At 37.0% G+C, this 16,249-nt stretch overlaps 1 protein-coding gene across 1 annotated transcript in view; it reads right to left on the bottom strand.

Moving 5' to 3' along the window:
- The window catches only part of cv-d (vitellogenin-like lipoprotein), a 63,019-nt gene that overhangs the window by 28,915 nt on the left and 17,855 nt on the right, over window positions 1-16,249 (bottom strand). The window contains exons 3-13 of the mRNA XM_073975855.1: window positions 11,236-11,463; window positions 10,865-11,175; window positions 9,963-10,624; window positions 9,730-9,902; window positions 4,222-4,439; window positions 3,928-4,147; window positions 3,639-3,867; window positions 3,069-3,565; window positions 517-632; window positions 327-453; window positions 15-257 (exon numbers count right to left, since the gene is read on the bottom strand). Coding sequence (XP_073831956.1) covers window positions 15-257; window positions 327-453; window positions 517-632; window positions 3,069-3,565; window positions 3,639-3,867; window positions 3,928-4,147; window positions 4,222-4,439; window positions 9,730-9,902; window positions 9,963-10,624; window positions 10,865-11,175; window positions 11,236-11,463 — 3,024 coding nt within the window. The remainder of the gene's footprint in view (window positions 1-14; window positions 258-326; window positions 454-516; window positions 633-3,068; window positions 3,566-3,638; window positions 3,868-3,927; window positions 4,148-4,221; window positions 4,440-9,729; window positions 9,903-9,962; window positions 10,625-10,864; window positions 11,176-11,235; window positions 11,464-16,249) is intronic.

The following is a 16,249-nucleotide window of genomic DNA, read 5'->3' as shown; positions in this document are numbered from 1 at the left end:
GTCCTTCAACTTACCTTCCAATCTTTGGGTTCCATGGACTCCATATTCGCATCCTTGGCAACAGCATTACGTTGCACATTTCCCGCAATATTAAACCAAGTTGTTTTCTTCGATGATTCCACATCCATGTCAATTATCCACTTATGTAAATCATGATCTGGATGTTGATCATCTCTATGTTGGAGTGTAAAGTTTATGTGACGCAAAGATTGATCGTGCGACTTCAACTCTTCAGTACTGCAAATGGCACCTTCAATCTAAAAGGAGAGTGAATTCGTATGTAAAATACCATTCTCTACAAAGAGTTATCATCCATCCTCTCCTACCTTAGTAAACTTATCATTTGATATAAGCATGGTGAAATTGCGATCATGACCCAAATGTATGGAACTTAGTTGGGCCACACCAAAGACATACATCAAGAAATTGATAATCATGTTGCGTGAAAAGCCACTGTAAATATGGGGGAAAGATTTTATCTTAAATATTCTAAGGTACATTATGCTGACTACTTACTTCTCCATAAATTCCGATTTAACCAACATGCCACGATATTTATTCAACTCATTCAAATTGGTGTTAATTACAATGGACATGCCCAAGTCTTCCATGTCGTATTTGAATAACTGGAACTGAAAAGGGAGAGAAGAAAATCAGGTTAGTCATCATTATCATAATATGGATAGATTTTCCGAGTTATTCGGATAAAGTAGATTAGACATTATCTACGTTATTTGGATAACAGAGATACATTGTACACCTTATTTGGATAACACACATACATTATCTTGGTTAGTTGAATAACATACACACATTATATACGTTATTTGGACAACGTAGATACATTATCCACCTTATTTGGATAACGTAGATACATTATGCACGTTATTTGGATAACGTAGACTCATTATTCACGTCATTTGATAAAATTGATATATTATCCACGTTATTCGGATAACGTAGTTTCATTATCCACGTAAATTGGATAACTTAGATAGATTATCCACGTTACTTGGATAACATAGATACTTTATCACGTTACTTGGATAACATAGATACATTATCCACGTTGTTTGGACAACATAGATACATTATCCACGTTATTTGGATAACATAGATACATTATCCACATTATTTGGATAACAAAGATACATTATCCACATTATTTGGATAATATAAATACATTATCCACGCTATTCGGATAACGTAGATTCATTATCCACGTAAATTGGATAACTTAGATAGATTATCCACGTTACTTGGATAACATAGATACATTATCACGTTACTTGGATAACATAGATACATTATCCACGTTATTTGGATAACATAGATAAATTATCCACATTATTTGGATAACATAGATACCTTATCCACGCTATTTGGATAACGCAGATACATTATCCAAGTTGTTTGGAAAACGTAGATTCACCATCCACGTTATTTGGATAACGTAGATACATTATCCACGTTGTTTAGATAACGCAGATACATATCCACGTTGTTTGGATCACATAGATACATTATCCACGTTATTTGGATAACATAGATACATTATCCACATTATTTGGATAACAAAGATACATTATCCCCATTATTTGGATAACATAAATACATTATACACGCTATTCGGATAACGTAGATTCATTATCCACGTAAATTGGATAACATAAATCCATTATCCACGTAATTTGGATAACATAGATACATTATCCACACTATTTGGATAACATAGATACATTATCTACGTTATTTGAATAACGTAGATACCTTATATGTGTTATTTGGATAAGGCAGATACCTTACCTACGTTATTTGGATAACGTACATACATTATCCACATTAGTTGGATAACTTAGATACGTTATCCACGTTATTAGGATGACATAGAAACATTATCCACGTTATTTGGATAACTAAGACACGTTTGGATAACTTAGTTGCATTATCCATGTTATTTGAATAACTTAGATACATTATCCACGTTATTCGGATAACGTAGATAAATTATCCACCTTATTTGGGTAATGTTGATACATTATCCAAGTTGTTTGGATAACGCAGATACATTATTCTCCTTATTTTGATACCATAGATACATTATCCACGTTGCTTAAGAAACGTAGATAAATTATCCACCTTATTTGGATAATGTAGATACATTATCGACGTTATTTGGATAATGTAGATACATTACCCGTGTTATTTAGATAACATAGGCATTATCTACATTATTTGGATAACATAGATACATTATCCACATTATTTAGATAACATAGATACATTATCCACGATATCAAAATAACGTAGATACCTTATCTACGTTATTTGGATAACGTAGATACCTTATCTACGTTATTTGGATAACGTAGATACCTTATCTACGTTATTTGGATAACGTAGATACATTATCCACGATATGAAAATAACGTAGATACCTTATATGTGTTATTTGGATAACGCAGATACCTTATCTACGTTATTTGGATAACGTACATACATTATCCACATTAGTTGGATAACTTAGATACGTTATCCACGTTATTAGGATGACATAGAAACATTATCCACGTTATTTGAATAAAGAGACAGATTATCCACGCTATTTGGTTAACTTAGATACATTATCCACTTTATTCGGATAACGTAGATAAATTATCCACCTTATTTGGATAATGTTGATACATTATCCAAGTTGTTTGGATAACGCAGATACATTATTCTCCTTATTTTGATACCATAGATACATTGTCCACTTTGCTTAAGAAACGTAGATAAATTATCCACCTTATTTGGATAATGTAGACACATTATCGACGTTATTTGGATAACGTAGAAACATTATCCATCTTATTTGGATAACATAGATACATCATCCAACTTATTTGGATAACGTAGATAAATTTTCCGCTTTATTTGCATAACATAGATACATTATCCACGTTATTTGGATAACACAGTTACACGTTGATTCGGATAACTTAGACACATTAGCTATGGGCAAAGCCGACAGATTCTTTCATCTTTTTCAAGGTCACAAATATGTACATTCTTCCTTTTCCACTTACCACATCATGATGTCTCTCGGGATACATAATCTCTTCGAAAGGTTCGCTGGCCGATTTTGTTATCAATCCCTTGGTTATGGTTACCGAACGTGATTTAAACGATAAGCCGCTGGTTAGATTTTCCGGTCGTGTAAACGTGTATTCCCAACATGCACCAGCATAATAATTTACCCGCAAATAAAGTGGAATATAAATTAGGAAACCTTGCTCACGATTAATTTCATGATCCAAGTTCAGGAATGGGTTATAGCTACGACTGCGACATGAGGCATATGATGAATAACGGGCATCAATTTCCAATGAAGATTGTTTTACTTTTGTCTCATGATATTGAGTGATGTTACCACGCAACGAAGTTAGAACAGTGGTTTGGAGCAGAACATCGGCATGGGTGCCCAATACTGTGGGTACAACATATTTTGTCATGAAAGGCCATCTAACCGTTTGCATATTGATGTGGGAATCGGCGTGAATTAGGAAGCTAATGCGATCGAGTACTGGAAAAGACAATACGATGTTTTAAAGGGTTTCTTGTGATTGCGTGCGATAAAATTTGGCTATTGGACTTACAATCATAATAGGAAATCTTTTGATAAGTCCTCTCATTCAGATAATACGATAGCACCGTCTTGCCTTCCATTTTCAAAATAAACTCCAAATGTAAGGGCTTTGTGGCCACAATGGGTGCATCCAAAAGTTTCAATAGTTTTTGTATGTTAATGTACGGCTTGGGATTGCCATTGATGTGCATAAAGGCCTTGAACAGGTTATCCGGTAGTCCACGGGCTTTGATGTATAGCTGTAGGAAAATAGGAGATATTTAAGCAGATCTTAAAATCCTAATTATTTATGGACCTACCGCCATTTGTCCCGTAAATTTACCCAAAGCCTCTGTATCAAATTGGAAATACGCCACCACTGGTAAATCAGATTTAGGATCACCAACCAAGAAGGCTTGCAACATGGCACCAATACCGAATTTCGAATCACGATAATCGAAAATATAATTACCCGTTACCCAATAGCGTGGTTCAGGTTTTTGGGGCAAATGACGATGCATGTAGGACAGAAGACGTCTCCTATAAGAAATAAAACAACAGATTTCGGTTGAGCACGAAATATGGGAAAACTATGGACTCGTTTAAGAACTTACAAATTTTGATAACATGGATAGGTGGTCTCCGAAATACTTGTTATTGTTGTCCTATAGTAATTGATCATGTGCGGATCCGTTTCACTTTGTATAATTCGATGAATACTTATTAGGCGAGCTGCAGTCGGATTGGAAATCAATAGCAAAGTCACAGCAGCCACACGCAGTTCCAAACTGGCATTACGTGATTCGAAAATGGGCCAATAGATTTCATAGATCTGCAAGTGAAAGAAGAAGGATTGGAAATAAATCGTTAAACCACATACAAATTGAGGTTAGGATTACATATGACTAAAAAATTACACCTGAAGCGGATCAACTTTTATTATTATACATAATTTCAATACTTTACGTATACGTTCTCACTAATTCAATTATTATTACGCAACCTACATTTAAATATTTGAATTCAACGGTTAAAAATGCAACCATGTACATATTTTGTAAATAGTACTATTAATTTACATCTTTGATCATACTACCTTCTTGTACAACTAATACTATTCGCGTCTCATCCTAAGTACTTAAGTAAATCAAAATTTCTATAAAATCGCTCTCATTCTGTAGCTAGAGTTGAAGGCTTAACATCAATACCACGCTTGCCCAAGCTGATGGACTCAGATGTTTTGCTGGAAATAATAGCTAAATGGTGAGTCAAGTATCATCTTAAATTAATTTCGTTGTTTTGTTCTTTTTTACACCTAAATTCTTTATCTGTTCCCTAAGTGATGTCGGTTAAAGAATTGAGTTCATTCTCATCTTATCGTAGGTAACTTTGGCATAAGCGGCCAACTTTTATAGGCTATCGAATGTGAACCCCAGGACTTTGGGCTAATTATTGGTCGAAGTTGTTCAATATGAGCTTTTTCTTCGCAGTCCATGTGGTGAACAGTGTGGCTGTTGATTTATTCCTCGCCTAAGATAGGCATTTAGCCTAATACATATGTTATCAACGCCGGGAGGGCGTATAATTGAAAGGTAAATGATATACAGCTCCCCTCCTTGGTGAACTACCTGTCTTACTTTGCGGGTTTGGACTTTTTGTTTCTAAATTCCACGAATGACTGCCTACCTAACATATAGGTGGTGACCAAACGTTTAGAACAATGCCGGATGGTTGTATGTTCCATATGCTCCAACTCCATACCACGACTCAATGTATCAAATGCTGGTAGAGACCTAAAATAACGCACCTTTTCGGATCTGTCGTCACAACCACATGACAGATGCCCGATCATCCTTTTTCCCTGGATTCGCCTTAACCGCTGTCCACAATTGAAACACTTTAGAAGCTCATCATGTTCAGGTGCTAATCCCGTCGCTTTTTGCCGGAAATTAGGTTTTATTTTAGGTATTCTAACTGCAGGAATATGGCTAGCGGTTGCGATAACACATTAACCTCTCTCCATAGTTGCAGTGCTCTAACCGTCGCTTCTTCTCGAAAATGAAGTCTTCAGGAATTCGACTAGCAGGAATATGGCGTGCGACTGCGATTAACCGCTGTCCACAATTGCAGCACTTCAGATGCTCTAGCCACTTTTTCCGTTTTTGTTCACCCTAATCTGTAACGACCAGCAGGAATATTGCGAGCGGCTACGATAATGCCTTAAACGCTGCCCACAATTGCAAAACTTCTGATGCTCTAGCCACTTTTTCCGTTTTTGTTCACGCTAATTTATTGGCTTCATATATTTGCTCTCTGGCTCTTGGGTCGCTTCTGCTCGGAAATTAGATCTTATTTGAGGTTTGCGACTAGCAGGAATACATATGTATGTCGAGCGGCTTCATTAACGCCTTAACCGCTCTCCACAATTGCATCACTTCAAATGCTTCAGCCTCATTTTTCGTTTGTGCTCTCTGACTCTGGGCTTGCTAGGGTTCATCACTTTCATTTGCTTATCCCATCGCTTCTGCTCGGAAATTAGATCTTATTTCAGGCATTCGATCAGTGCAAAAATATGGCGAGCGGCTGAAGCAGCCGTGATGTCTCAGAAATTCCTATATGCTACCCGAGCATCAGAGGAAACGTTAGTTGTTGAATTCTTTGAATCCTTGCCACGGCATACGGCATGTCAAGCAGGTCAAGTACCTTGGAATAACGATGGCCGGTAGAATGAATTTCCTGCCGCACTTTGATCGCTTGAAGGACAAGTTAACTGCGGTAGCTGCTATGATTAGAAGGGTCTTGCGGACCGACTGGGGTTTGAGCAGACGTTTCGTGCGCACCATATATGGCGGACTCTTTGTTGCCTGTGCAACATATGGTGCGCCTGTATGGTGTGCCGCAGCAGAATCTGCTGTTGGGCGTAGAAAGCTCCTGCCGTGTCAACGAGTGGTCATGTTATAATGTCTGCCAGTGTGTCGCACTGTGTCTACGGACGCAATGCAGGTGCTACTTGGCGCCCTGTCCTTTGACCTGGAAGCGAGATGTACAAGCTGAAGCGTGGTTTGCAGCTGTCTGAGGATGATTGGCTCGGGCCATCTGATCTGGTGGATGGGGATGTTAGGCGGCGCAGTGCAATCCTTCGGGGGCGTGCTGCTGTTAGGTGGCGGACTAGGTGGACGGACAGTGACAAAGGGCGGGTGACGTACGAATTTATTCGTGACGCAACGTTCGTACTGGTCCGCCCAGATTTGGGCTTTCGCATGAGTCTGGGATTCTTACATACGGAACATGGCTCTCTAAATGCATTTTTATATGCAAGAGGCCTGTCCAGGACAGATTTATGTGGGTGTGGGATGATTGAGGACTGGAGGCATATACTGACGGAATGTCCTTACTATGATGACATTAGAGATTTAGTCAAAATGGGTATAACGTATGGAGGGGCGGGGTGGGTTTTCAGTAGGGCACTTGGAGACAGTCGGACCTTTAGTTGTTTAAGTAGGTATGCACGTGAAGTGTTTGATAGGATAAGGACTAGACTTAGTGGAGGTAATTCCTCCGCATAGTCATCTCTACAGTTGGGGTGTGTTGGTGTTGGAGGAGAGTTGTAGGAGTTGGTGTTGGTGCGGCGTCGTTTTTACTGGTGTGGATGTCGTGCCAACCATCCGTGAGGGTGATTTCGTCCATTGTTTGTGTTGTACGTTGCCGCGGTACCTGTGGGCCCATTGTGCAGTCCGTGAGGACAGCATGTAGAGTTTCGGCTCGAATGTGGGGTTGCATATCAACCGGGTGCCTGACCCATAGAAAGACAGGAGTTTAGATAGGCTCCGCTCCTAACCAAGGTGGCGATCACGTCCAAATACGTGTGAGCGAATTGGTACTCGTACTTTCCGTGCGCGGGCGTTGGTAGACGCATTGTATTCACCCGGTGTTAAGAGCACTGTGGGGTAGGCCGTATGGCAGGTACCCACATTAAGCACCACGACGTAATCCTTGCCAATTGGTTTTCTCATAGTTAAGAATCTCGCTTCTGCTCGGAAATTAGGTCTTATTATAGGTATTCTGCCAGCGGCTGCGATAACGCTTTAACGGCTGTCCACAATTCTCTCAATAGCTTTCTGACTCTGGGGTCGCTAGGGTTCTTACGGCAAACCACACTACGATCATTTGCCAACTCCGTCGCTTTTGCTCGGAAATTCTCTCAGTAATTCCTCTATGCTACCCGAAAATCAGAGGGATTGGACAGTAATCTGAAACGTTGGTTGGCGAATTCTCTGAATCCTTCCCAATTGGGTTTCCCCAATTAACGCGGCACACACCCCTACCCCCACACACTTACAGCATGGATCACCAGATCAAGCGCAAGCGAAATAGACCTCTACTGGACAGACTGGTGCAATAGGATTGCAAATCTACCACCTCCACTTCTCGTAAAATCCAAGCGCGGCACCTTGTATCCACCACAACTCCGAAGACTGCAGTTGTTTAGCTTCCTTTCTTGAATCAACGCAACCATTAATCTTCTCCGACACATATCACATGATCTTCCCATAAAGACTATCGCAGTTAGACTGCAGTAATGTCACATTGTGGAAAAGTGGGGGCGGTGTTCATAATCTAATGACAACGACGGGAACCAAGTTGGCGCAGCACGATGCAACATAATTCCTATCTCATATACTGTATCAGGAAGGTCAGGCTTGAACTTTTTTTAAAATTTCCCCTTTCACCGCATCCGTTGCAACTCACCGACACCGATCTATGCTGGATGAGACGGTGATAAACGGAGCTAAACCATGGTCTAGAGTTACTCCCTATCCCGCAGTAAGTATTCCGAGATATACTGCTCCCAAAATAAGTCCCAATTTACATTAGGCGAGTTTACTTGCGGCAATTGTCAGTTTGTAGGTGAGAGAGGGGGCTGAGAGGCAAAGGGTTACCATATGCCTCACCTCTCTCTCCTTCAAACTGACAATTGCCGCAAGTAAACTCGCCTAATGTAAATTGGGACTAAAGTCGAAGAAGAACATGTAGTTGCTGGGGTGACGCCCCATGACCGAGATGATGTTACCTCAAGTCAATCCGGTACATAGAACCGGTCGTTGCGGAATTGAGTCGTTGTTAAGCCGAAAACACATTCAACGTTTCAGTAAAGTTGGGCATTATTTCTAATAAAAGAAAAATGGGATCTATGTTACCCTTGCTATTTTATTCCTTTATCAGAAATGGCGCCCAACTTTACTAAAACCTTGGATGTGTTTTTGGCGTTGGGAGTTGATGACGTTCAGTTCAGGGGCTGGATTCTTGTTCTATGAAAATTTGAAATGAAAAATATTTTCTTTACAACTTTTTTCATTTGACAGTTTTCTCCTCTATAAAAGTTTTCATTTCGCATTTTCATAGAAACAGAATTGAGCCCCAGTTCAGTTATTTGGAATTTCATACTACCATGGTATAAGTAAAGAGGTAGATTTAAATGAAAAAAATCTATAGAACCCTTGTTTTTCCTGAATTCCTAAAACTTCAAAATTAAGCAGCAAGTGGGTTTGTTTACAACACCAATTTTGTGTTGAAAAATGAATGAAGGACCAACGTTTCTCCGCATAATCAAGTTGTAGATATGATAAAATGTTTGTTTCAATGATAACCTGACGAATTATTTCCATACAAATGTTCCAAAAATAATTTTAAAAATCATTGAATTCGATTGTTTTTAAAATTGTTTGACATATTATTCAAACACCACACACACATACAAAGTTTGTGTATATTGTTTTGAAGTTTTAGGAATACTCGAATGAAAAAATTTAAATTGACATAAAGCTTTGGCTAACCTTTCTTATTAAACCATGCATACTACAAAACACATCAAAGCTCAGTGTAACTGTCATTGGTTTCTTGTGGTTCTCGTTTTTTTTTGCCAACGCTTAACGCAAAACTTTACTCAAACTTATTGTGTTTCGAACTGGAATGGGCCCCTACACATTCGGTCCGTTGAGTGTCGTCTTACGCGTTAAAAACTACAACCACTTGAAAAAGTCGTAAAAAGTTTTCATGTGTTTGTTGCAACGCAGCACTCAACGGATCCATTGTGCAGACGCCTTTACTGACTCTCAACTTACCCTTTCAGCACGATTGGGCGCCAGCGATAGTGTGGTCCAGGCTGCCAAAAATTTAATATCCTGATTTTCTTCGCCATTACTAACAATAGGATCCAAATAGTTTGCCACATTGCCAACTTGGAGGTTACTCAACCCCTGGAGATACAACATTTTCGTATCATAGTCGCGGGAACCTGAAAAACAAGAGAGATTATTACAAGCATCCATAAGATATTAAAAGAGAGGAAACTTACTCAAATACAAATTGAAATATTTCTGGACATAATCCTCAAAAATATCCCGATTTATGGCACCGGCTATGTGGACATTATAAACTAAAGTGGCAAAACTCAAAATGGCAGCTTGCCGTACGTCGGGACGATCGGGTCCGAGCGTTAAGAAAACTTCACATTCTTTAACCAGTTCGTGTGATAACTCGAAAATGTGGAATGGCATTGAGACCAACAGTTGAACGGCAATTGTAGATTTTGTTTCTTTTTTAACAACCAAATAGCGTGTTAGAAATACCGAAGCTTTTGTACCAATGCGTGGTATTATTTCGTGGAAAATATTACGTATTGTCTCTTGACGATAGGAAGTGCCAATATCCACTTCGGTGTACAGTTTTTTGAGAGATTCAAAATCCATTTCCGTAAGAAGGCGTATGACATCCGATACTGTAGCATCATAGGGTTCGGTAAATTTATAATTGGAAATTTCTAAACCTTCGGCTAAATTATCGAGTAGACGTGAAGCAGTTTTAATCAAAGTTTCCTGTTGCTGTGGATTACGTCCTCCCGTGGGATCATTTAATTCAATGGGTAATAATTGTAGACCGGTTTCCTGGGAACTCATCGAAGTTTCGACATCAATTGGATTGTCAATCGTCGTTTCGTTGAGGAAGTTTAAGAGTAATCTGAAAGGTGAAAAAAGTTGAGTATTTTTTTATTTATTGTTCTCTTATTAGGTCATTCATTATTTATGAAAGTTTTTAATTAAATGATTTAATTGAGCTAACATGACCTAAAGAATTTCTATTAAAAAAGTGAATTCTAGCGAAGTCCCACACACCCAACCAATATGCTACGATCCTTTGTGGTAGATCATCAGCTAATGATGGCAACACTAAAATTATATAACGACCACCAATACTTACTCTGAATTAATAAATTGCGCCTCACCAGTCGATTCAAAAGTATGAATCAGCGTCGAACCCTTAACATGAGCCATACTCAAGAAATATCCCGTCTCCGGATGTGGTAACATACCAAATATGGCCTCATTACCGCTAATCACATTTTGTTGGAAATCAAATTTACACGTATTCGTTGGGACATTACTGCGTGTAATATGTATGGATTCGGCATATGGTTTGCAGGTACTTAATTCCGGTGTTTTGCGTATAGAAATATAATTGGTTTTATTCGAGATAAAATATTCCGTGAGACATTCACCATGGATACCCATCTGAGAGGAAATAATAAGAATATTAAGATGTATTTAAAGGTTCTGGTCGAAGTTACTTACCTCATCCACCACAAAGGCTCCAGACTTTTTCGTTTGAAATTGTATCATTGATGCAATGGCCCGCTTGAAATTTGTTGACCATATCGGATCACCTTCCTTGAAGACCAAATGTTTGATGGCACCCTCAGGTGTAAGGGCAATTTTAAAGGGTTTATATGTCGGATACATTTCTTTATTTTGCAGGAACTTTTCACCGGAATTATTAAGCGTAACATCGTCGATAACGAGCTGTTGTAAGGGAGAGGAGAGGATAAGTTTTATGTTGAGGAGAGAAACTATAAATCTCTTAACTTTGATATATAAACGGATAAGAAGATGAGTAACTGGTCGATAATCAATATCAAGACGAAATTAGAAAGCTAATATCATAAATTTGCGCGAGTTATGGGTTCTTAATTTTTGTTAAAGAAGAGAAATTGTATATTTTACGCCATCTATACTTCACATTTTATTTTAGATGGACTGTGAGAAGAAGATGAATTGATAAGCATACTTTAAGGCGGAATATCTAATAACAAGTTTCTAGATAATACCCCGGTTACACTTAACCGGATTATCCCAGTGGGTTTGCATTTCAAATGTCACTTCCATAGCGCAAACGTCAAATAAATCCTCTCGAAGAGGGTTAACCCGGCATAAAAATATAGTGTAATATGCTGTTTATATTAGAGCTTTTTGCAGGGTTAACCTTCTTTATGAGGATTTGTTTGAAATATAAGCAATGGAATTGACATTTAAAACCCAGTCGGTTTATTAAATCCGGTTATATATAAACGCGGTATGACCATACTATAACCTGGTTTAATAAACCCACTTGGTTTCAAATGTGAATTCTGTTGTATATACGTCAAAATAAATCCCCACATAGAAGGTTAAGCCGGCAAAAAGTTCTAATGCAAACGGCGTTAAATTCCATATTTTTTGAAAGAAATCAGATGTTCATTATGGCACGTTTACATTCAAGTTTTTTTCCGCGTTAGTAGCATGTGTACATTAAGGCCAGAACAGAATCAATCGTCGCTTGCTTTCTCCCGGTCCACACTAGCGTAAATTTCATTAAAAAATTGCATAAATTAAGCGTTTCTAGATCGAATTCCCCACTACAGCAATTTCGTGATTTTACTCTACTATGGAACTCGATCTAGAAACGCCTAATTTCATGAAATTTTTTAATGAAATTCATCCTAGTGTGGACCGGGACTTTGCTTGCTTCCCCAAATGTCATTCCTTTATAATTTGATATTTGGGAAGCAAGCAAAGCAAGCAACGATTGATTCTGTTCTGGCCTTTAGACCACCTTAATGAGGATTTATTTCTAGTATTAAACTTGGTTTAGACTATGCACGGCGTTTGCCTTAGAGCATTTTGCCGGGTTATATGCCATTTAGATATGACACCATTAGCCGGATTTAGCCCATTATCAGGTTTTATTTGCTAAATCCAGCCAAAATCTACCAGATTTCCCATACAAAAATAAATCCTCCTATTGAGTGGATTTGTTTTAAATCTGGCATAAATCCTCGTATACAACTCTGTTTTTTGCAACATGTTGCTAGAAAATACAAAAAGTTGCAAGCTGGCACAAGAAACAAGGTAGATGCATCGGTGAATTGCTACACTAAAAATGATTTTAAATGTAAAAATTTGTAAACAAGGCGGAGAAATTAAATTTGTTTTGATGTACAAAGTTGATTTTAATCAACCAAGACTAATATTTATGATGTCTAAACGATAAAATAATTCGTTTATTTATTTTAGATGGGCAAACTGCGATAAAATAATTCTTTATTCGCTCTTTACTTAGCATTAGTAGCATAATGTGCTAACATTTTCAGTATTAAACAATAAATTTGTAATTTGACGTATGTTTTTTGAGACGAATTCTATTTACAAAAAATTCTTTTGACTTTTCAAATTCGTTCAGATGGGCTAATGCATCTACCTTGGTAATTGTGCTATGAACAAAAATCAGCTGACTGCCATTTAAATCCTCCAAAATGTATATCTAAATGCAATGAGATTTGTACTGGATTTATTAAATCCAGTCGAGGATTTATGGCAAGTCTTAATGAACTATTAACCTTCTTTATGAGGATTTATTTAACGTTTGCTCTATGGAATTGACATTTGAAATCCAGTGGGTTATTAAATAGATTAAAACGGTGTTTGCGTTAGACCTTTTTGCCGGGTTAAATACATTTTACACTTGCACTTAAAACAGGTGTTTTTGGGAGTTAATAGTCCGGTTACACTTAACCGGATTAACCCAGTGGGTGTGGATTTCAAATGTCAATTCCATAGCGCAAACGTCAAATAAATCCTCTTGAAGTGGGTTAACCCGGCAAAAAACTCTAGTGTAACCGTACTATTACGTCATTTATTTGACATATATTGTATGGAATTGACAACTTAAATGATGCATGTTTTATAAAACATGTTAAGTGTAAAATGCGTTTTAACCTTCTTTATGAGGATTTATTTGACGTTTGTTCTATGGAATTGACATTTCAAACCCAGTGGGTTTGTTAAATACGGTTAAGTGCAAACGGGGTATTATACGATGATTAAGTGCACTTTCTCGATTTATTTGACATATATTGTATGAAAATGACAACCACTGAATTTAAACCAACTGAATTTAAACCAAACATTTCTAAACCCGATATAAGCAATTGAATTGACATTTTATTAAATCCAGTAAAGTGTAAATGCACCATTATAGCTCATTTAGACTAGCCATAAATCCTCAACTGGATTTAATAAATCCAGTACTAATCTCATTGCATTTATATATACTTTTGGAGGTTTTAAATGGCAGTCAGCTGATTTTTGTTCATAGCACAATTACAAAGGTAGATGCATCAGCCCATCTAATTGATTTGAAACGTCAAAAGAAGTTGTTGTAAATTGAATTCGTCTCAAAAAACATACGGCAAATTACAAATTTATTGTTTAATATTGAAAATGTTAGCACATTATGCTACTAATAGAACGGTTACACTACAGCTTTCTGCCGGTTTAACCCACTTCATGAGGATTTATTGCTTAATCTGGTCAAATCTGACCAGATTTGCCATACAATTAAATCCTCTCACGACTGGGTTTATTTTAAATCCGGCACAAATCCACAAAAAGTACAGTGTTGTATTTGGTATTGGTGCAAAAAAATCCAACTCTGCTCAAAAAGTACCAAAAGTTGCAACTGTTTTTGTAACAGAGTTTGTCGTGTTTTACACGTTTACGATTGGTCGCATGAGATTTTATGGAGTTAATAAATCTAAAATTATTTGAAAATCATAAAATTATTTATTTTTTTACATTAGACACTTTTTTAACAAAAAGTACGCTTGATACCATGATACGAAAATGTATCCCTGTGTGTAAAATATACCATTATGAGCAAAGAGGGGACGGTATCTCATACGAGAAATTGTAAAAGTGTAAAACACGACTTTATTAGTTATTTTTAATGTATACGTAAACAAACATCAGTTTATATCCTCGAAAAGCTAAGTGTAACCAGCAAAGATTAACCCACTGTATCTATTAAACCCAGTGGGTCAACCTTCAATAGTGTAACCGGGGTATAATGCTAACTAATGAGCAAATAATGAATTATTTTATCGTTTAGACAGCGTAAATATTTGTCTAGGTTGATTAAAATCAACTTTATTGTCAAAGCAAAATTAATTTTTCGTCTTGTTTACAAATTTTGACATTTTAAATTATTTTTGTTATAGCAATTCGCCCATGCATCTACCTTATTTCTTGTGCCAGCTTGCAACTTTTTGTATTTTCTAGATACATGTTGCAGAAAACAGAGTTGTATACGTGGATTTATGCCACACAATACGAGGATTTATTTTTGTATGGGAAAATCTGGTAGATTTTGGCCGGATTTAGGAAATAAAACCTGATAATAATAATTTTTTTTTCAGCAACATTTCCTTTATACAACTGTCAAAATCTGCAACATTAGTAATAATTATTACTAATTATCACGTAAAAAGACACACACAATGCGCTAAATCCGGCTAATGTTTGGTTTACATTCGGCGTCGTTTCGCGATTTGGAAGGCGTTTCCTGATTTCGCTCGGAATCAAGCAAAATTTATCATGATTTCGCATACAAAAATTAAATCATCTCATTTCGTGATTTCAGCAAAATCAACATCGAAATCACAGTACACATGATATAAAATCCTGTTTTTGCCTAAAAACGTACCAAAAGTTGCAACACTTTTCACGTATTACAATAAACAAGGTAGATAGTCCATTGCTGCAACAAAAAATGTTGTATAAAAATTTGTAAACAATATGAAAAAAATATTAAATTACTCTGTCACAATGCTATTTTTCATTGTGTTACCGTGCTTTTTTAATGGTAATTTAAAAAAAGGAGCGAATTGTCATTCGTATCAGCTATCGTATTTAGATGCCAAAGAACATGCTGCTAGTTTCTACTACGTCAAAATTGTATGGCAGAAAACAGGAGAAGACTGTGTTATTCGAAACCATTTTTTAAAGAGAAGTGCAAGTCTTGCTAGATTTCGGAGTACGGCAAGTGGTAATATTTTGCATGTTCTGAACACACCTTTAATCTATCAAAATTAATTATTATGATGTCTCAACGATAAAATCATTCGTTATTTTTTTATTTGTTAGTACTATATGCAATTAATAAAATATACAGATAATTTTACCATAATTTTCGAAATAAAGTTGTGAAGTTCTATATTGTCGTATATTTTGATGACTAATACAATTTACAACAACTTGATATGTTTGAAATCAACAAAAAATACATGTAAACACCGGGGTGTATTTCAGGATTTCGTAAAATCCAGTGGATTTTGGAGCGCAAGTGTAAACTTGGCATAATGATGTCATATCTAAATGGCCTATAAAGTGCAAATGCACCATTATAGTATGTTTATATATAACCGGATTTAACAAACCCACTGGGTTTTAAATGTCAATTCCATTACATATACGTCAAACAAATCCTCATAAA

The sequence above is a fragment of the Musca autumnalis genome, unplaced genomic scaffold (genome assembly GCF_047663935.1).
Source record: "Musca autumnalis isolate F117 unplaced genomic scaffold, ASM4766393v1 scaffold_1, whole genome shotgun sequence".
Classification (NCBI taxonomy): Eukaryota; Metazoa; Arthropoda; class Insecta; order Diptera; family Muscidae; genus Musca; species Musca autumnalis.
This window is presented reverse-complemented; position numbering and strand designations above follow the sequence as displayed.